This window comes from Choloepus didactylus, chromosome 17 (genome assembly GCF_015220235.1).
Source record: "Choloepus didactylus isolate mChoDid1 chromosome 17, mChoDid1.pri, whole genome shotgun sequence".
In the NCBI taxonomy this organism is placed as follows: Eukaryota; Metazoa; Chordata; class Mammalia; order Pilosa; family Megalonychidae; genus Choloepus; species Choloepus didactylus.
Genome location: NC_051323.1, coordinates 75,364,424 through 75,384,920, shown reverse-complemented (window position 1 = coordinate 75,384,920; position 20,497 = coordinate 75,364,424). Strand labels below are relative to the sequence as shown.

Below are 20,497 nucleotides of genomic sequence, written 5' to 3'. Positions count from 1 at the left end.
GCCGGGCCCGCCGGCGCCCCCGGCCCCTCACCCGCGCTCCCCTTGCAGGCGGCTACTCCGGCTTCCTGCCCTGCTTCGGGCCCGGCTTCCTGATCCTCCGCGGGGGCAGAAAGGCGCCCTTCAGGGTGCAGGAGGAGGGCGCGGTGAGCGCGGGGCTCGGGGCGGCGGGGCCCGGGGATGCCTGGGGGGCCCGTCTGCCAGAGGACAAGGGCACCCCCAGATGAGTAACCAGGGGGTGGCACACGGCGGGCACTGGGGGGACAGACGGGCGCCCCGAGGGGAGAGCTGAGGTCAGGCTTGCAGCAGCAGAAAGGATGCTCAGGAGCGGGGCAGCGCGGGGGCAGCGCGGGAAAGAGCCGGCCTCTGGGAACCCCGGGCTGCGAATGCAGAAACCCGACCAGACGCCTAGGGAAGGGCAGGGGTGAGCGAGAACTGGCTGCCGGGGCAGGCCCGAGGCGAGGCCCCTTGGAGGCTCCCGAGCTCCCACCCTGTCGCGGCTCTGCTGCTTTTCACGCCCGGCCGCCTCGGCCGCCTGCAGCCTCTGGGGGAGCAGCCACCGCAGGCCAGGGGAGCACGGCCCCGGGCGCCCCGAGGTGCACGTGCTCCTGGTGGCTGGGTCACCGTGGCCAAGGACGATGGGCGGCCCAGCTCGGCCAGGCTGGGCAACCGACCCAGCAGTGCCCAGGGTCCCCCCAGGCGTGGCGTCCCTGGGGAGCAGGGTGCTTGGAGCTGGCCGGCGGGTGGAACGCAGGAAGAGGGGCAGAGGGGGCTGAGGGCTCAGACCCCAGATGTGTCTGGGGTTTCCAGAATGTTCTGGGATTGTGGTTCAATTCAATATTTCCCAAGCCGGCCCCAGAGAGGCAGCTGCTGAGCCCGTGTGCCTTGGCCGCAGAGGGTCTAGGGCAGGTTTACCTGTGCCCCCCTCTCACCCTTTACCGTTTCCCTCCTCGATGCCCTAGTACATCCCCGAGGAGGTGAAAGATGGTTTAGCTTATCGAGGCCGCCTCTTCCTGGAGTTGATCACCCAAACGAAGTCCTTCCAGGATGCTCAGATGAAGGACCTGTCGCAGGAAGTGACCCGGATAGAGGTAACAACAGCAAACAGAACCCAGAGCAGACGGAAACCCTCCTCCTGCCCCTGAGCCACTGAGCCCCGGCTCTGACCCTGCCCGGCGGTGCCTGACCCATCCGCCCGGGGACCCACCGAGGGTCACACGCTGCCCAACGCCGGGCGATCAGGGCACCCCGTGAGGGCCAGGCAGTGTTCTGGGTTAAGAAATGTGGAATCTAGGTAGGGAGACACGGCATTTTCCTTAACCACCTGATGTCTCAGGGCTTCGGAAAAGAACAGAACGAGTTTGTGTTCCTTCCTGGAGGCCACGAGGGCAGGGGAAGAGGTCGGGTCACCAGCGAGGGGCAATGGGCGATGGGCGAGCAGGGCTGGGGGAGCAGGGCAGGGCAGGAGGGGCGGCTTCCTGGCAGCCTTTGGGGATGAGGCCGGCTGCCCTGAGCTGGCTGGGGGACAGGTGGTCGGGGCGGTCCCCACCCGGGCGGGCTCCCTGGAGGAGGAGCAGGGGCGGGTGTGGCTCCCATTTCTGACATGAGCACAAGAGGTGTCCGTGTGGACCCCAGAGGCTGCCCGACCCAGGGGTCTGGGGGAGGAGTGTGTCATCGGCGCCGGGGTGCCCGCCGAGGCAGCCTGGGGGAGGGGGCGGCGGAGGGAGAGATCAGCAGTCTCGGGCGTGGCAGAGAGAAGGGTGAGGACTCGCAGGGGTGTCTGCTGGTGTCCCCAGAGGGCTCTGGCAGCCCTGGGTCCGCTGGGGACGGTGCGCAGAGGCCACGCTTGTGAGGAACCGGCTGCAGGTGGAAGGAGACGAGGCCGGGGCCTGGCGCAGCAGGGGCTCAGCCGGGAGCGGGAGGCTACAGCTTGTGCCCAGCGAGGCCTGAGCCAAGGCAGGGGTTGGCGACAGAAACGAGAAGGGGCTGATGCAGTGGGCAAAGACCTCCAAGGGGATGGGGGCAGGAACAGAGAGAGCTGTGGGGAGAGCGGGCAGCCGGGGCAGGAAGCAGGAAGTTCAATCTGTGCGGGAGGAGCTGATGGGGAGCTTGAGGAGGACACCCCGAAGGGCAGCCGGGGTGTGTGCAACCTCCACCACCCATTCCCACCCTCGTCAGGCAAAAAAGAGGGAAGGGGCATCTCCACAGGGCTGGGTGGGGGGTCCACCTCCGAGCCTAGGAGGAGACCCTCCTGCCCTAACTCAGGAAGGCAGGTGGCCCCAGGAGAAGCTGCCCTTGGTCAGCTGGGCACGAGGGAGGCAGGGTTTTGAGAAGGGGGTCTCAGCGATGGGGCAGCTCACCCTGGCAAGAAGCCAAGATGGCTTTTGAAGAAGCGGGGCCCCTCACCATTGCCCCCTGGCCTGTCTGTGTCCCTCGGCTTACGCACCAGGGCTGCGGGGGGTTCTTGTTTCAGAAGCACCAGAGCCGCCAGAAGTACGGGCTGTGCGTTGTCTTCCTCTCCTGCACCATGATGCCCAGCTTCAAGGACCTGATCCAGTTCGAGGTCAGCATCGGCCACTACGGGAACAAGATGGACCTGAAATACAAGCCGCTGGTCTCAGCCACGCAGTACAGCCCGGTCATCTACGACGGTAACCGAGCCAGCGTGGGGCAGCCACAGGCGTCCCCCGGCCATGCTGCACCCACGAGAGTGAGGGTCAGGGAGGGGGGGTCTCCTGCAAAACACTTCGTAGCCAGAAGGTGGTGAACCCGAGAGTCCAAACGAGGTCTTGGCTTCAAGTCCTTCTGTGCACAACGAGCTCAATCCCAGCTGCTCCCCTGTCCACCCACCCACCACCCACCAATTCATCCACCTTCAGTTCTCTACCCCTCCAGCCACCCTCTGTCCATTTATCCATCACTCATCCCTTCAGCTCCCACCCACCAACCCCACACACATTTACTGGATGCTTACTCTCCACTGTGTGGTTCTCCAAGTGTGGTTCTCAAAATGCATCGCCAGCTCACCTGGGAACTTGTCAGGAATGCAAATACCCAGCCTCGCTCTAGACCCACAGAGTCGGAAACCCGGGGGATGGGACCCACCAGTCCGCATCGAACAGGATCTCCTGCTCTAGAAGAACATGTTTTGCTTTCCTCTTGGTCAGCTAACCCTTCTCATCACCCATTGAGAGCTTTTCCAGGCTTCCCGCCTCTCTACTGAGATATAATTCACATACCATATGCACACTTTATACAGTTGAAAAGCTTTTAGTATTTCCACAGAGTTGTGCAATCATCTCCACAGTCAATTGTAGAACATTTTCATCACCCCCAAAGAAAACCCCATGGGCCTTAGCAGTCACCCCCATTCCTCCCGACTTGCCAAGCCCTAGGCAACCACTAACCTGCTTTTTGTCTCGATAGATTTTTCTGTTCTGGACCTTTTATATCCATGGAATCATACAACAATCATATGGTCCTACAGTACAGGGCTTCCTTCACATCACATAGTTTTCTACTGTTTTTTGAATTATGAAATATATAAATACACAAAAGTATATAAAAGTCATATGTACTTTTGAAAGAAGAATCATAAAATGAATACCCACAAACTCCTTACCCAGCTTTGAAAGACAGACAATTGTCAGCATCTTAGAAGGCCTCGGCGCCCTTCCCGGATCCATTCGCCCAAGAAATAACCATTATTCTGACTGTCAATCATTCCTTTTATTTTAAATTTTTACCACCTGTATATGCATCCCTAAACAGCATTTTATGTAAACAGAATCTTTCAATGTGTATTCATCTTTCTTGCATCTTTGCTCAACGTTAATTTTTTAATGTTGGTATGTGTGGCTACGGTTCATTTTCATTTCTGTGTATCTTCTGCCGTGGGATTAGACCACAAATTATGTGGTACATGAGGACAATGAGGTTGTGTCTGTTTTTGCTACTATGATAATTTTGTGATAAACATTTTTGCACGTCTCTTGGTCACAAGACTTCTAAGTGATAGACCTAGGCGTGGAAGAGAAACTCAGGGAAAATGTTTGGGCTCCACTTACAGGTTTAATGATGGCTGTTGTTTTTTTCTAGAGCCGTCATTTCTCCCTGATTCATTTTGACTCTTTGTTTCCATCTTCTCTTGGTGGGTGACTTCTCTTATTTCTAGTCCTTGCGGCCCCTCACTGATGGGCGGCAGGTTCAGTCTGTCCCTGGGTGGCTGCTTGCGTTGTCTTCCTTTCTAAGATGTTTTCTCTTTCCTGCCGCTTTTCCGCGATCTGCAGCTCACATGTCCTCATCTGAGTCCTGGGTTCCCAGGGAGGATGGTTTTTCTGGCTCTTTCTGGGGTCTGCTCCCCTCGAGCTGGGCGTCTGGCTCTCTGGCCCCAAGGTGGCTCCTGTTGCACGTTCTTTTAGGGCTTCTACGGTGACGGAAGTTGCATTTGGCCGCCTTGATGTGATCTGAGTCTGAGATTTTATCTGCCTCCTAGTTTTGCTGGAAATGGAGCTGGTTTCCTTCTCCGTGTTGCTTCTGTTTGCTGTCCAGGGGGAGAGGAAATTGCCATCTGTGTCTCCATCTCGTACCTGCCAGCCCCAGTCACGGATCTCTGCTCGTTTATCATCCTAATCATTCACTGGGTCCTGGGGCCCGAAACAGGAATCTGAAGCTGGTGTCTTCCCACAGTTCTGGAAAATTACAAGCCTTTTTGTCTTTGAAAATTACCACTTCCACTTCTCTCTCGTATCTCCTTCTGGAACTCACGCTATCCTCCGTGGGCCTTCTCGTTCGGCCCTGCCTATTTTCTAATCTCTCTGCCGTATTTTTCTTCTTGTTACCTCTCTGAGCTGCATTCTGGACCATTTCTTCTGGATCTTCTCAGAAAGCTCTAAAGTAACCATTCTGTTTAACATTACAAGCCCCCTGCCTGCTTGGCAGCTCCCACTCACCCTCCTGCTTTGTTCTCCATAGCACGCTTCACCACTAGACACGCTGTATTTTACATCTTTATTTTGTCTTTTCCCCCGCTATTTTTTAAATCATTAAATGAGGTTTTGATTCCGGTATCACATGTATATGGAAACGTACAGAGGCCGAAAGTGTCCAGCTCAGTGAGTTACCACAAAGCAAACGCACCCACGTAGCTGCACCCTGATCACAAAACAGCCCCAGTGCCTGGAGGACCCTTCCCGCCCGCCCCACCGAGGGCAGCTGCCTTCATAGCTGTGGTGCTCCCAGCCACCAACTAGTTTGGCTGCATTTACATCTTACATAAAAACTCATGGAGTATGTATTCTTTCCTATCTGGCTTCTTCTGCTCATCATTTTATTTTGTGAAAGGAACTCACACATCTAGATGTTCTTGGGTGTAGGAGCAGCTCATTTGTTCTCACTGCTCCGGCAGGACCCGAATGTGTGAAACTAGCGTGGTTTCTTCATCCTCCTGCTGCTGGGGGATGTGGCGGCTGCTTCCAGGTTTTGGCTTTGCCAGCAGAGCTGCTGTGGACAGTTTGCTCGGAGCCCTTCGACGACGCTGCACGTGCTTCTCTGGGGTGGACGTTCCTGGGAGCAGGATTCCTGGGTTAGAGAGCATGCGCAGTGGTTCCGAGCTGCTCGTTTTCTTGGGAATTCTTGAGGGCCTGGCTAAAGTTGCACCCTCCAGGGAGCAGCTGTCTTTGCTTCCCCCATTACCTGGGGGACACCAGGACCACTTTAAATTCGGCTCTCTGCTTGGCCACACGGGCGGCCCGGCCCCAGGTCAGATCTGGGGAAGGTTTCTCCCCTTCCAGGGCCACCGGGACACAGACGGGTCTCCTCCGTCCCCTTCTGGGTGGCGGATTAGCTTTCCCCGGCCTGAGGGTTGAGGCTTGGGGGGCCAGCTTGACATGGGGTCTCCCATCAGGCAGCCCACCCGGGGTTGTGCTAGGCTTCCTCTCCTGCCCCCGTCCCCCTGCAGTGGCCAAAGAGAAAGTACAGGTTCTCCAGAATTTGCCAGAAACCTAGAGGACAAAAGTCAGCTTGGGCTTTTGCTCACCTCGCAGACTTCCTGCTTTTACTGTATCTTTGGCTTCTTTGGATTTTTTCCTTTTATGCAACTAAGCAACACACCTCAAAAAGTCTCACTTACATTTCATCTAGCTTTCTGCTCGTTCCCCAAGGAAAATCCACATACACCCACCACTGGTTTTTATCCGGTTTCTTCCCCCGATCCTGGCACCCAAACCAAAACCTGGGCCTCCCCACCCCCACCCCCTTGAACCAGGGCCCACTCCTCCTCTGCCTTGGAGACCCCCAGCCCCGGGGCCTATCCCTTCCTTGCCTGAGCTTCGCTGCTTGGGCTCTGCAGCAAGACGTGTCCTGGCGGCCTGGCTGTGCGACCGCAGCCTCTTCTTCCCAGCGCTGGCCTTGGTTTCCCACCCACAACGTGGTGAAGCACCGGGCACCGCGAGGGCGTGGCGGGAGCAGCGGGTTTATTAGGGGACCCCTGGGGTTGCCCCGAGCACCTGTTAGTGGGTGACTGCTGGTGGGGTGCAGTGGCCCAAGCTCGCCTGGAGGGCCCCGGGCCTCAGTGCCCCCGTCTGTGCCCAACCCAGGGAACATCTACCACTACGTGCCCTGGTACAACATCAAGCCCGTCGTGGCCGTGACCTCCTACTGGGAGGACGTCAGCTTCCGCATGCACTGCCTCAACCTCCTCCACCTCACCCGCGATCGCCTGGTGAGTGGGGGGCAGCCACGGGGTGGGGGGTCAGGCCATGGAAGGGGGAGGGTTGGAAAGTGAATCACCATCGCGGGTAACAGGCCACACGGCTCATTCACCACTCCCTGTTAACTGAGGCGCCCCTGAGCCAGGGGTCGGTGTCCTCACCACGGCCGACAGTACCATGTGATGGCTCTAGGGCAGCGAGGGAGATGGGAACCCAGGGCTACAAGGTCAGAGGAATTGGGGAGGGGGGAGGAAGAGAGGTCGGAGGAGGTGTTCACAAAAGAGAGGACATTCAAGCAGGGTCTTGAAGAGTGAGTAGGAGTTTTCTGAGAGGGGGGATAGGGGAAAGAAGGGAATGACATGTGCCAGTGTTTGAGGTTCAGGGGAGGGGTTTGGGCCTGGAGGGGACCTGAGGAGTCAGGTCACAAGGGGTGTCGGTCTTGGGGGAGCCTCCACCCAGCTTCACGCAGGAGGGCTGCCTGGCACCCTCTGCCTCAGGCCGGACCTCCTTCACCAACAGACCACTGCCCTCCTCCCAGTCCCACCTCCCGGCCCCCCCTGCCCCCCATGGCTTCTGTCAGGGAGCCGGGAGGGTGAGCGGTGCCCGGCCTGGCTGACAACACCTCAGCTGAGCCAGCTCTCGGCCGTTTCTTTCCGCGGGGCAGAAAGCCAATCTGGACACCCTGAAATCCATGCGGAACCCGCACGACCCGGCGCTGCTCCCCCAGTGGAAGAAGCTGCTGACGGAGCTGGAGGAGGATTGCAAGTAGGAGTCGGGCGGGGCGGCCGCGCCAGGGGCTGGGGCTGGGGCTGGGGGCTCGGGCCTCCCCGCGGAGCCCCCAGAGCCCCGCGCCCCGGCTCGAGGCCCGAAGGCAGGACCGCCTCCGCCCTGCGCCCCCAGGCCCCTGGGGCTCCCGCCGAGGCCTCTCCGGGCCCCAGCTCCCCACCCTTCCCACGCTCGCCCCGCGACCCCAGCCTCCCTCCTGCGGGCCTGAGGGAAGACCCCCCAGCGCCCCGTCTCCACAGGGAGGCCCTTCATAGCAGGCCTGGCCACTGCGGGGCTCGGGGGGCTGGGAAAGGGGCTGACGGGGACCAAGCGGCCGGGACCGGGCGGGGCTCCCCAGCGGGCAGGGCGGGGTCCCGGGCCGGGAGGGGCGGGGTCCCAGGCCGGGAGGGGGCGGGGCTCCCCAGCGGGGTTGGGGGTCGCGGGCCGGGAGGGGGCGGGGCGGGGGTCCCAGGCCGGGAGGGGCGGGGCTCCCCGACGGGGTGGGCGGGGTCCCGGGCCGGCGGGGGCGGGGCTCCCCAGCGGGGTTGGGGGTCGCGGGCCCCCGTGGGGCGCTGGGGGGTCGGGGGGGTGAGGGGCCAGGCCCAGCCCCTCTGTCCGCCGCAGGCGCCCCCTGCCCTGCCTGGACAACCAGCCCCAGGCCACGGAGCTGGACAAGCAGCGCTGGCGGCTGCGCAGCCTCCTCCTGCAGGAGCTGGCCCGCCAGGCCCAGCAGGCCAGGGCCGAGGACATGGTGGCCACCGCCGAGGGCTGGCTGTTCCGCCTCTCCGCCGTGCTCCCCGAGGTGGGCGCCGGCGCCGCCGCGGGGCCGGGGCTCGGGGCGCCCGCCGGGCCTGACGCGCTCCCGCCCGCAGCCGCAGGCCGGCCTCCCCGACGTGATGGTGTGGCTGCTGTGCCGCGGGCAGCGCGTGGCCTACGCCCGGGTGCCCGTCCACTCCGTGCTCTTCTCCCAGGCGGGGCCCCTGCACTCGGGCAGGTTCTGCGGGAAGACGCAGACCCTCCTCCTGCAGGTAGGGAGGGGGCTCCTGGGAGGAGGGCCCGGGACCCCCGAGGGCGTGAAACCGGGTTCAAGTGCCCCGGAAGGAAGGAGGGGGTGCCGAGGCCCGCCGCCCGCCGCCTCTCTGTCACTACTGCCACCAGCGCTTTGTGGTCGCCTCTGGACCATGGCTGGGCGACATGCAGACCAACTAGTGACCCCTGAGGCTGGGGCATGCTGAGGGACACGGTCCTGCTCAACCCTCCCTCCCCACCCCGCGGCCTCAGAGACCTCCCGGGGCTCCTCGTGGTCTCCCGCAGGGGCCCATCCTCCCCGCAGTCGGCACTCCTGCTGCCCCTTGCCCTATCCCCCCATTTCGGATACCTGTGCCATGTCCACCAGAGCCCTCCCCAACCTCCAAAGACCCCAAGACCCGAACCCCGGCTCCGCCCCTTGCTGGCTGGAGTGGCCGCAGGCCGAGCCCTGCACTGCCCATGCCTTGGTGGGCTCCTCTCTGGCATGGGGCTGGGGTGAGGTTGCCCCCTCAGGGTGGGGTGAGGGCCAGAGCACCTGACACACTCAGGGTCTGGCTCGGTGCCCCCACATAGCGGGCAGGCGGTCACTGGTGGCGAGTGTCCCTATCGCTGTCACCCTGTCACTGCTGCTCCGTGAAGCCCCCCTCCTCTGTTACGCAGGGGGCTCCCGGGTGTCGCAGGCACCTGCGGTCAGCGGCCCCCACTCCACGCCGTGTGGCTGCAGGTGGGAGCTCTGTCGGCTCCAGCACCCAGCGCCGCATGGGGCTCCGGGTGTGTGTGCCCCTCCCTCACCTGCACCCTCACCCCTCGGGGTCACCCTGCCTTGGGCTCAGCACCCAGAGGGCGAAGAACCGAAGGACATGCTCCCGGCCCACCTCCGGGTCTGCATGTGGTTCGGCAACATCGCCGACAGCCAGAACCTCAAGCTGCTCCGCCACGGCAACATGGTGGTCTACGCGGAGACGGTGAGGGGTGCAGGGGGCCGGCGAGGAGGGGCCCCGCAGGAGGGGCGGGGTGGCGGTGAAGCTGAGGTGGCCTAGCACTGGAGCTGGAAAAGGGGCTCCAGGCTACCGCAGGTGCTCCAGGGCCCTTGTTGACAAGCCACGGGTGTGTGGGTGACAGAGGGCTGTCACCGTTCCCGATGGAGGTCTGTTGGGAGCATGTGGGGCAAGCAGGGCTCCCCCTCCCAGGGTGCCCCATCCTTGGCCAACATGGCAGCCCAGGACCCTGAGATCCCAGCTGGATCTGTTAAGGGCCGTCTGGCCATCTCAGGGAGGGGGGTGCCGCGCCCCAAGCAGGCCTGAGAAGTGGCGCCTGCCCACGCTCCCTGGGGGATGGGGGCTCCCAGCTCTGGTTTTTCAAAGGCTTCTGGGGCACCTGCAGAGCTTGGGGGAAAGTGCGGTGACTGGGGGTGATGGGGACCCCAGGAAGGCCACAGCTAGAGGGGCCTGCAGCCCAGCAGGGTCCCAGGGCGGGCACTGACGGCCTCCCCTCCCCCAGTACGAGAACCAGGCCAAGAACAAAGACCAGTGGGGGCCGCAGGGCCTGCACCGCTGCCCCCCCTTCTCTGACGTCACTGGGCGCACCAGCCTCCCCACGCAGGATTTCAAGGAGCCTCCCGGGTGGCACTGGCTTGGGGACTGGATAGTGGAGCCCCAGAGGAGGTGGGCCGTGGGGGCAGGGTCCCGAGCCCGGGTCTCCCGGGTGGGAGAGGTGGGTGCCCGGAGAGGGTGCTGACGGGGGAAGGACGGGGGGTGCGCAGACACCCAGCAGGACGCCAGGGGCCCGCGAGGTCAGGCAGGTGCTGGGGCGTGGGGTCTCGCCTCCCCCAGACTCCTCCTGGACGTGGACATCAACCGGAGCCAGGTGCTAGAGGAGGTGTACGAGAACCAGCGCCGCGACCCCACGGGGGCCTGGGTGCCGGCGGCCATCCCCAATACGGACACGGTGAGCAGGGGTGCAGGGAGCCTCGGGGGCGGGGCTGTCCGCGTGGAGAGAGCCCGCACCCCACTCACCATGGGGTCCTCAGGCGCCGCCCCGGGAGACTGTGAAGGAGCCAAGGGGGGGGCCCGTTTCCTTTCAGGCCCCTTTCAGAGGGGTGCTCGGCCTGCAGGCTGGCAGAGCCTGCCCGGGGGCCTCCTGGGGTGATGGGGATGTTCTCTGTGCCATCCACCTGGGGCTGGGGGGCCCTGGAACTGTGGCCGGCTGTTTGAGGAACTGAACTCTGATTTTGTTCACTTTTCATCAAATTTAAGTAGCCCCGGGAGGCCAGTGGCCACCGCATAGGGCAGGAAGTGTTGAAGCTCCCCCCATCATGGGCTGGTCGCCCCTTTGTGACAAGGAGGGGACAGGCACAGGCTCCAATTGTCTGGTTTTCTTGGAATTGTTCAGCTTATTCCCTGCTTAGGGTGGCGTTGCTGATTTTCCACTTAGAGTGGGTCTATGGAGAGCTTCCCTTTAAAAACAACATTGATTCCAAGTTCAAAAGAGCAAGTCAGGAAAAACAAGTTAAGTGAGCACACGGGTGGCCCCTGCCCGCACCGACGCCCCTCCGCCCCCCTCCGCCCCCACAGAGTGGGCAGCCCGTGGAGGCCCGGGAGGACATGCAGTGCCCCGAGGGCTGGCACATCAAGAAGAACTGGATCGTGGAGCTGAACCACGCAGTGGACAACGAGGGTCCGTCCGCGGCCCAGGCCCAGGCCACTCTCGGGTGGGAGGGGCCTGACTTCCGGGGCGCCCCAGCCTCTGCAGAGCCGGGTCCCCTCCTCTACCCCAACATGGGCAGAGGCCCGGGAGGGAGACCCTGGGCCTGGAGCCGGCCCACCCCCGGGAGCTCCAGGAAGGAGCCCAGCCCTGGAGGCTGAGGAGCCGGTGCCAGGCCCAAGCGCTGCCGCCTGCCGGCCCCGGGGTCTGGCGCGTGCCGCCCCCCACCCCGCACCCCAACCCCCACCCCCATCCAGATCTTCCTTCCCACAAAGAGACCCCCGGCCCAGAGGCCCGGCCGTGGGGGAAGGCGCTGTGTCTCTGGCCCCTGCAGGCTGGGAGTACGGCGTGGGGATCCCGCCGTCGGGGCTGCCCCGGGTCTGGACGTCGGTGGAGAAGACCTACTACTCGTGCCGCCGGCGTCGCTGGGTGCGCCTGCGGTACCGCAGCCCGCAGCAGCCGGACGGCGAGCAGGAGACGCTGTCCTTCCTGCAGCTGGTGAGGGGCCGCCCGGGGGCCTGGGTGACCTGCAGGCGGGGGCCGGACGCGGGGCGCAGGATGCAGGCCGCGCTGTCCTCCTGCAGCACGGGCCCGGCCCGGCCGGGGAGGACGAGGGCTGGGAGTACGGCACCTTCGGCTCCAAGTTCCACCTGAACCCCCAGCCCGGGAGCCGCTTCCGCCGCCGCTGCTGGCACCGCCGGCTGGCCCCCAACAGGGACGGGGGCGCGGCGCCCATCTTCCTCCTGGAGGGCTCCTTGGTAAAGCCTCGGGGGGTGCCTGGCAGGGGCTGAGCAGGCGTGGCCTTCCCCTTTCTGGGCCGTGATGGGTGGCGTCAGGGCAGGAAAGGGGTGGCCTGGCCTGGTCTGGAGGAGACAGGAAACGCTCCCAAGAGCCTCAGGGCCTCGTCCCGGGCTCAGGACTTGGACGTGAAGCGTCAAGCCCGGAACAGGAAGGAGAAGGAAGAGGAGAACCCGTCCCTCCTGCAATGGAGCCGGCTGAGCCTGGACCTCTGGAGGAGGGCCGAGCAGGACGCCCGGCCGCCCGGACTGCCCTTCATCTACTGCGTCTTCAGCAGTGAGCGCCCGGCCACCTCCCGGCTGCTCCCAGGGCCCGAGGGCAGGGAGGGCTGCCCTGGGGGGTCCTGGGGACAGGGGACACACACGGACCCCTCTCCTGCCCAGAGCCCCACTACTACCAGCTCTTTTGCTACATCTACCAGGCCCGAAACCTGATGTCCAACCAGATCCAGACTTTGCAGGGTAGGTGGCCGGCAGCCCCTCGCCCCCCAGCCCCAGCACCGTGGAGAGGAGGAGGCAAGGGGGATGGGGATGACGAGGCAGCCCCCTGCCCCAAATGCCTCGTGGCCCTGGTTTGGGGAAAAGACAGAAACAGACCACAAGGAGGGGCTGCTCCTGAGCTGTGTCCCCAGTGCCGTGGAAGCAAGAAGGGGGTGTCGGGGAGGCCTCCCCCAAGAGGAGGAGGACACAGCCACCGAGTCCCGAGGGGAAGGAAGGGGGTGGCATGCTTGGGAACGCCACGTCGCTGGTGGCAGGACCAGATGAGGGGAGGGCAGTGGTGGCAGCTCCAGGCCCTGAGAGCAGAGCCCCTGGGGTCTGAGGAGGTGGGTCACTCCCGGCGGTGGGCTCTAAGGGTGCCCGCTGGGAGCTGTGTCCACTGGGCACCACCACGCTCAGACACGGCCAGCACCAAGCCTGTTCAGACGGAACTGCGTTTAGGCGGCAGCTGCCACGCGGCTTACACTGAGGGGGGCTTCTGGGCAGTGGTGGGAGCGGCCGCAGGCGGCGGAGGACAGCACCCCGGGGCAGCCTGAAGCCACGACCCCGCCCACCCTCCAGGGCCCTTTGTTCGCGCGCTCTTCCTGAACCACAGCCAGTGCACCCAGACCCAGAGGAGCTCCCCGGTGCCCACGTGGGACCAGACGCTGATCTTCCAGCACCTGCTCCTGTACGAGAGCCCTGTGGACACGAGGGAGAGCCCCCCGGCCGTGGTGCTGGAGCTGTGGCAGCGGGAGGCCCAGGTGAGGCGGGCTGGCCCGGCAGGCAGAGAAGGCACTGCTCACTGGGTGGCTGCTGGGGGGGTATTTTAGAGGAAAAGGCCTGGAGAGTGCCCGGGTGGTGCTGGCAGTGTGGAGAGCACCACGTCCGGGAGAGCCGGGCCTACCAGCTTGGCCTCCAAGTCACACAAACCTCGATTCTCCTCCAGGGCAAGGAGAGCTTGTGGGGACGGAGCACGTGGTCTCCAGTGGTCTGGCTGGATCTCCAAAACCGGACTCTGCCCCCACTGAGGTGGCACCCCCTCGTGAAAGGGCTGGGGGAGGAAGAGGGTGAGATCTTGGCATCCTGTGAGCTGATCCTCGAAAGCCAGGTACTGCCAAGTGGGGTGGCCCCCCGAGTGGGGGCAGGGCAGAGCGCCCACCGAGGGGTCTGATGCTCCCTGCACCCCCACCCACCTCCAGAGCCTGAGGGAGCAGAAGCCACCGGTCCTGAGTGTGCCCTGGAAGGACGGGATACGCACGCTGCCCAAGGACATCCAGCCCACGCTGAGGAAGATGGCCGTTGAGGTGAGGAGCGGGCAACTGATCCAAAGCTCAGACCCCAAGAAACTGCTGTTGGGGCACTGGAGGGGGAGAGGAGAGAAATGAAGTGCTGAGGCTCTAATGTTGTTAAAATGTTTTAGTGAAATCTCCGCAGAACAGTGGGCAAGCCTTCTGGTGCCCCCGTGCAGCAGGGATGATTCCTCAGAAAGGACACGGGGGCTCCGAGAGGCAGCTTGTCCTGCGCACGGGGGCGCAGGCACTAAGCGGGCTCCAATGCCAGGCTGCTACTTCTCTCACTCTCTTGAGCAGCACGGGGCCCCTGCGGCGGAGGCTGTGTGCCCTGCCACTACAAGGTCAGGATGGCCCAGGACCCTGGCAGTCGGAGCAGGCAGCCTGGTGGGCTCGTGCCCTGGGGCGGTGAGGGGTCCTCGTGGGGTGTGCTGGGCCGCTGAGTGGCCGTGTTCTAGGAGGCCAGGTGTGCCTGAGCTGGACACCTGGGACACCCCCTGCTCCGGTGGTCCCCGGACTCACTGCCGAGACCTGAGCTGGGGCTGGACCCTCGGCAGGGCGCCCCCACCCCCCAGGCCAAGACTCCATCGGGGCACTGCCTGCCCCTCACCCTGCTCTCCCTGTCCCGGCAGATCCTGGTCTGGGGCCTGCGGAACCTCAAGAAGGTGCGCCGCCCCCAGCTCCTGGTGGAGTGCGGCGAGGTGTCCCTGCGGACGGAGCCCATCGCGGACTTGCAGAGCAACCCCAATTTCCCCCAGCCGGCCCTCTTCTTCACGCTGGCAAGAGGCCCCGCGGGCCGGGCAGGGGCAGGCGGGCTGCTGGGCCCGGGGGGCTCCCGGGGGCTCACGGGGGCTCGCGGCCTCTCCGCAGCTTCTGCCGCTGGAGGAGGCCCACGCGCTGCCCCTGGTGCTGACGGTGCTGGAGCAGTGGGACTTCGGGCAGCAGCGCGTGGTGGGCCAGGCCAGCGTCAGCTCCCTGCGGCCCTATCTCTGCGACCCCTGGGCCAGCCACGTGCCCCCGCGGCCCCCAGGTGCGCCCCTCTCCTTGCTCGCCACCCCTGCGGCCCGACTGGCGGGGGCTGGGGTCCCTCCGCCTCACCGCGGCCCTCTCCCGAGCTCACGCTGGCTTCCTCCACTCAGAGCTGCCTGCGAAGCAGCGGCAGGAGGTGAGCGCGCGCCCAAGCCGCGCCTTCGCAAACGCCACCTGCGGGAAGCAGCCCTCGCCCCCCAGAACCCCGACAGCTGCACCCCTGGGCTCTCAGGCAGGGACTGCATGTTGGCTTCCAAACCCCAGTGGCCCTGTCCAGTCTGACCCACGGCTTCAGATGCGTTGGGGGTCAGGCCGGGGCACCCCTCCAGCCCGGCAGGTGACTCCAGTGAGCTTCCAAAGCTCACGGCTGCTCTGGGGGCAGCGCCTGCCGGCCTGGAAGGTGTGGGCACTACCTGGCCGGCTGGCAACAGGGCAGATGCTGCCCGAGCAGGCCTGGGTGGGGCGGGAGGGTCTGCGTTCTGGAGCCACTTCTGGAGTTCAGTCTGGACCCGGGGGTGAGGAGGGCAGAGCACTGCCCCCAAGCACAGGCCCAAGGCCCCAGTTTAAAAAGCCAGGGTCTGTGAAGGGCAGGGGACCCCTCTCCTTCCTGCAGCCATCCTGCCCCTCCCTCTCCCCTCTCAGGTCCTGGGACTCCTCCATGGCAAGTTCTGGTTCAAGGCCAGCAAACCCGAGGTGATGCAGGCCCACTCTGGGGGCGGGGGCGGGGGCAGCACGGGCCGGGGGCGGCTGCTGGGCCCCCAGCGCGGGGCGAGGCCAGGACCGCGCCCCTCCCCACCAGGAGGAATTCGAGCACGATGTGGACTGGTGGAGCAAGCTGTTCTGGGCCACCGGGGACACCCCCCAGTCCCTGAAGTACAAGGACAGAGACTACCACACCCTCAAGGTTTTGGGGCCCTGGGGGTGGGAGAGTGCCGGGGGTGTGGGCAGGAAGGAAAGTCTCCTCCGAAGAAAGGCCGGCACCCTGGCCTCGGGCGGCTGACTGGGCAGATGCTCGGACCAAGGCCTGGGAGCCCTGTGGCCACACCGAGCCCGGTGCCCCACACCCTGCCGCAGGTGTACGACTGTGAGCTGGAGGCGGTGCCGGGCTTCCAGGGCCTGCAGGACTTCTGCCAGACCTTCCCGCTCTACCGGGAGCAGCCGGGGCCGGGCAGCCCTGCTGTGGGGGAGTTCAAGGTGGGTGCCCCTGCCGCCGTGGGCGCCGTCTGTCCTCGGAGACCCTCATACAGGCGCTGGCTGGCAGCGGGGGAGCAGGGCCTGGCCCTTGCAGGGCCCTGAGTCCTCTCCCCTGCCGCTGGGCATGCCGCCCTCTCAGCTCTGCCCCAGGCTGCCCACCAGCCCTCCCCGGCCCCAGAGCCCCCGGGACAAGTTCAGACGTGAGGAGGGGGTGGGGTGGGGAAGGCTCTCTTGCCTGACTCCCCCGCGGCCGCCCTCCTCACTGCCCGCTGTACTTGCCACCCTCAGCCAAGCCCTCCTCTCCTCAGCCTGGACCAGGGGCCCCTGGAGGACTTGGGGGTCCGGCCAGCACTGCCAGGTCGGGCTCCCAACACCCCGTCCCCAACAAACGCAGGGCCTTTTCCGCGTCTACCCGTTCCCTGAGGACCCCAAAGCCCTCAAGCCGCCCCGGCAGTTCCTGGCCTGGCCCGACAGGGAGAGCTTTCCCCAGGAGTGCCTGGTGCGGGTGTACTTGGTGCGCGCCCTCAACCTGCAGCCCCAGGACTACAGCGGCCTGGTAACCCAGCCTCAAGCCCCAGTCACAGCTGGCTCCCCTGCCGCCGTCTCTGGCCACTTCCTGTGCTCACCCCTGCCTGTCACCCCCAGTGTGACCCTTATGTGATTCTGAAACTGGGGGAGAACACGCTTGGCGACCGCAACATGTACCAGCCCAACACCCTGGACCCCATCTTTGGCACGTGAGCTGGCCCAGCCCCCCAAGCCCCCATCCCTTCCACCTTCTGCCCGGGAAGGGCCTGCTAACAGGGGAAGGTACTGGGGGGACGCACCTGCTCTGCAGCCACCATGCCCAAACATGGGGGTAGAGCAGGGCCCATGAGGCTGAGATGCTGGAAACAACGGGGTGCCTGCAGACGCCACCCCTGCACCCCCAGGATGTTTGAACTGCGCTGCACCATCCCCCTGGAGAAGGACCTAGAGATCCAGCTGTATGACTATGACCTTATTTCACCCGACGATAAGATTGGAACCACAGTCATTGACCTGGAAAACCGACTCCTGTCTGGGTTCGGGGCTCGCTGTGGCCTCTCCAAATCCTACTGCCTGTGAGTGGCCCACACCCCAGCCCCGGGCCTGCCTGTCTCCACCCAGGCCCCTTCCTCCTCTCACGCCTCTCCACAGGTCAGGGCCCTTCCGGTGGCGGGACCAGATGTCCCCAAGCCACCTCCTGGAACGCTATGCCAAACGGAGGGGGCTGCCCCCACCCGTGTACAACAGCAGGGACGACTCTGTGTTTTACAACGGGAAGAACTTCAAGCTGCAGAGCTTTGGTGAGAGCACAGCACACCCCGGGAAGCAGACACAGGCCCCTGAAACCAGTGAGGCCTGCAATATGCGAGCGGCCAACTCGGGGGCAAGGGGCGGGACCGGGAAAGACTCCCCTGGAGCCAGAGGGCACCTGTGTCCACTGCCCGGGCCGAGGAGGAGGCCAGTGTCCCTGCGATCCCCCTTCCACCCCTCCCTCCAACCCAGAGCCCAAGCCCCCCACGGCTCAGAACCTGGGGCCCAAGAAGGAGCGCCTGGCGCTGCACGTCCTGCACACCCAGGGGCTGGTCCCGGAGCACGTGGAGACCCGCACGCTGTACAGTGACAGCCAGCCGGGCATCGACCAGGTGGGAGGCCGCGGGGCGGCTGGGTCATAGCTAGGGGCACCCACCCGTCCAGGACAGAGCCCACGAGGGCGGGCGGGGGAGAGGCCGAGCGGTCCAAGAGGACCTGCACGTGAAGCCAACACGCGGGTTCTGCACACGCCAGGACACGTGAGGTCCTGGTGATGTCACACACATGACAGAGAGCCCTGGAGCTGGAGAAGCTCCCGCCACCGCCACGTGGCAGCTGGGGGGCTCCCTCAGTCTCCTGGGGCGGCACAGTGGCCCTGCTCAGGTCGGACTTTCCGACCCTGGTCCTGGCGCTTAAGGTTGGCTGTTTTCCTCCATGCCAAGGAACCCAACAGAAGGAACGAAGCCCCCCCCCGGCACCCTAACGGTGGCTCGTCCCCCAAACCCTCCAGCTGTCTTTGTCCTCTCCTGAGCCGCCTTCTCATCTGTCCCCATGACACTCATCTTCTCAGACAGGACTACAGCGAGGTTGGGGGGTGGAAGGAAAGAACACCCCACTCCGCCCGTGCTGACAGTTCTGCTTTTCACCTTTCTCTCCCGTCCGTTCACCGTTTTCGAGCCCTGGCTCCCTTGTGGACATCTTAAGATCCGTAGGTTGTGGTTACCCGACATAAACTGGCCTGGAATCTGGACCGGTCAGCTAGTTTACTCTTCCAACAGGGGACACCTCTGTCCCCTTCTGCAGCCGTCCTAAGCAGCAGTGACCTTCCAGGCCCCAGCACCAAGGCTCTCAGGGTCAAAGCCACCCACACGTGGTGGGGGGAGGCCGCAGCCCCTCCCGGATACCTCTGCCCTCCCCATGCTGGCCGCGCGGCCCGAGCAGCCCATCCCCAGCTCACCCATCCTGCTCCAGGGAAAGGTGCAGTTGTGGGTGGACATCTTCCCCGTGACGCTGGGGCGTCCCGGCCCCCCAGTCAACATCAGCCCCAGAAAGCCTAAAAGGTGAGTGAAGGGCCCTTTCTCATGGGCTGCTGCGCCCAGTCCTACACCACTGTCCCCCCACCACGTGGCTGCTCACTCTTCCTCTCATGGGAACCTGGGAGCTTCTTCCCCTAAACTCCCCCAATTCAGCAAAGCTAATGTGCACCGAGCCCCGTCCCCGCCAAGGCTGCAGCTGGGGGGCCGCCCCTCGGCCGAGCCCCAGAGCACAATGGCTGCAGGTACGAGCTACGCTGTATTATCTGGAAAACCAAGGACGTGGACCTGCAGGACTTCAATTTAAGTGGCAGGAAGTCGAGCGACATCTATGTCAAAGGGTGAGGGAGGAGCAGGGCTCCAGCGGAGACCCCCTGAGGTCCCCAATTCTGCCACTGCTGTTGGGGCCCCCGAACCCGGGCTGGGGGGGGCCTCCGCTTCCACCGGCACCCGGCTTGTGCTGGGCAGCCCCTCCACGGGGCTCGGCCTAGGGCTGGACAACGCACGTGCCCCTGGTGAAAGGCCTTCGGCCCCCAGGTGGTTGTACGGGCTAGAGGAGGACATTCAGAGGACAGACATCCACTACCACTCCATGACCGGGGAGGGCAACTTCAACTGGCGCTTCATCTTCACCATGGACTACCTGGCAGCAGAGCACGTGTGCGTCCAGTCACAGAAGGTGACCCGCCCGAGGGGGCCGGGGGGAGTACACGGAACAGCCTCGGGCTCCAGGAACCCCAGCCTCCCCGCGGCTCTGGGCTGCATCCCCGGGCCAACGCTCTCCTCCTCGGTGGTCTGAGGGGACCCCAGGGAAGGCAGGCCAGCATAGGCTGTCCTGCCCCCTCCAGGCCTACATATGGAGCCTGGACCCCACGACAACCAAGTTCCCAGCCCGGCTCATCATCCAGGTCTGGGACAATGACCTGTTCTCCGCTGACGACTTCCTGGGTGAGATTCCGGCCTGGGGCCCGTGACCACGGGACAGGGAGCTCCTTGCTGATGGCCCTTCTCTGGGCTCAGGAGTCCTGGAGCTGGACCTGTCGGACATGCCCCTCCCGGCCCAGCATGCCAAGACGTGCTCTATCAAAATGATGGACCCCAAGCCCAAGTGGCCCTACTACTACCTCCCCAAGCACGTCTCCCTCTTCAAAATGAAGACAGTGACCGGCTGGTGGCCTTGCCAGGTCCTTGACGGTGGCAAATGGCGCTTGTCGGTAGGAGCTGGGGAAGGTGTCAAGACTTGCGGGAACCCTAATTAAATCCCTTTCCTCTCTGGACCCTGGGAAGAGGCCCTAGAACAACTCTTGCTCCTGCTAGCTGAACTCAGCCCCCCACCGCCAATGGTGTTTCTAGGGTAAAGTGAAGATGACTCTGGAGATGCTGACACAGAAGGATGCCCTTCTCAAGCCAGTCGGACGAGGCCGGGCAGAACCCAACCAATTTCCTAAACTACACCCTCCCCTGTAAGGGTCCTGCCTGGGCAAAGGTTCCAAAGCTTCCCTTTGGAAGATTTGGAAGGGGGCTGATGACTTCCTGCCATCCCAAAGCAATGCTCAGTCTCAGCCGGAAGCCAGGGCCTGGGGGAGGGGCTCCTGAAAAGAGGGCCCGGGCTCTGGATTCTTGACCTGAAGGCTCCCCCTTCCCTTCCTTCCGTGGAATCCCTCCCACCCATGGCCAGACGTGCAGACAGCTCAGCCTGGCTGCACTCGCCGCTGCAAAGCTTCTGCAACATGGTCTGGAAACGCTACCGCTTGAGAGTCCTGAGCCTCTTTGTCGTGGTGCTTCTGCTGTTCCTGCTCTACAACTTCATCTACTCAGTGCCTGTGAGTGACCCCGCAGGACGGGGGCAAAGGACCTGGGGGCTCTCTGGTGACCCTGGGGAGGGCGGCTCTGGACCGCTCCCAAGGGTAACG

General features: G+C 64.2%; 1 protein-coding gene across 1 annotated transcript in view; it reads left to right on the top strand.

Moving 5' to 3' along the window:
* FER1L5 (fer-1 like family member 5) overlaps positions 1–20,497 on the top strand; it is a 35,440-nt gene that overhangs the window by 14,591 nt on the left and 352 nt on the right. The window contains exons 17-52 of the mRNA XM_037807639.1: positions 49–143; positions 960–1,088; positions 2,471–2,648; positions 6,594–6,718; positions 7,372–7,472; positions 8,097–8,274; positions 8,345–8,500; positions 9,335–9,466; positions 10,002–10,165; positions 10,334–10,448; positions 11,075–11,177; positions 11,539–11,702; positions 11,789–11,962; positions 12,122–12,278; positions 12,386–12,463; positions 13,061–13,242; positions 13,428–13,589; positions 13,681–13,785; positions 14,403–14,549; positions 14,641–14,800; positions 14,910–14,935; positions 15,442–15,492; positions 15,599–15,703; positions 15,874–15,993; positions 16,388–16,549; positions 16,639–16,730; positions 16,926–17,096; positions 17,173–17,321; positions 17,524–17,663; positions 18,523–18,611; positions 18,830–18,925; positions 19,122–19,263; positions 19,433–19,532; positions 19,605–19,798; positions 19,938–20,047; positions 20,263–20,407. Coding sequence (XP_037663567.1) covers positions 49–143; positions 960–1,088; positions 2,471–2,648; positions 6,594–6,718; positions 7,372–7,472; positions 8,097–8,274; positions 8,345–8,500; positions 9,335–9,466; positions 10,002–10,165; positions 10,334–10,448; positions 11,075–11,177; positions 11,539–11,702; positions 11,789–11,962; positions 12,122–12,278; positions 12,386–12,463; positions 13,061–13,242; positions 13,428–13,589; positions 13,681–13,785; positions 14,403–14,549; positions 14,641–14,800; positions 14,910–14,935; positions 15,442–15,492; positions 15,599–15,703; positions 15,874–15,993; positions 16,388–16,549; positions 16,639–16,730; positions 16,926–17,096; positions 17,173–17,321; positions 17,524–17,663; positions 18,523–18,611; positions 18,830–18,925; positions 19,122–19,263; positions 19,433–19,532; positions 19,605–19,798; positions 19,938–20,047; positions 20,263–20,407 — 4,697 coding nt within the window. The remainder of the gene's footprint in view (positions 1–48; positions 144–959; positions 1,089–2,470; positions 2,649–6,593; positions 6,719–7,371; positions 7,473–8,096; positions 8,275–8,344; positions 8,501–9,334; positions 9,467–10,001; positions 10,166–10,333; positions 10,449–11,074; positions 11,178–11,538; positions 11,703–11,788; positions 11,963–12,121; positions 12,279–12,385; positions 12,464–13,060; positions 13,243–13,427; positions 13,590–13,680; positions 13,786–14,402; positions 14,550–14,640; positions 14,801–14,909; positions 14,936–15,441; positions 15,493–15,598; positions 15,704–15,873; positions 15,994–16,387; positions 16,550–16,638; positions 16,731–16,925; positions 17,097–17,172; positions 17,322–17,523; positions 17,664–18,522; positions 18,612–18,829; positions 18,926–19,121; positions 19,264–19,432; positions 19,533–19,604; positions 19,799–19,937; positions 20,048–20,262; positions 20,408–20,497) is intronic.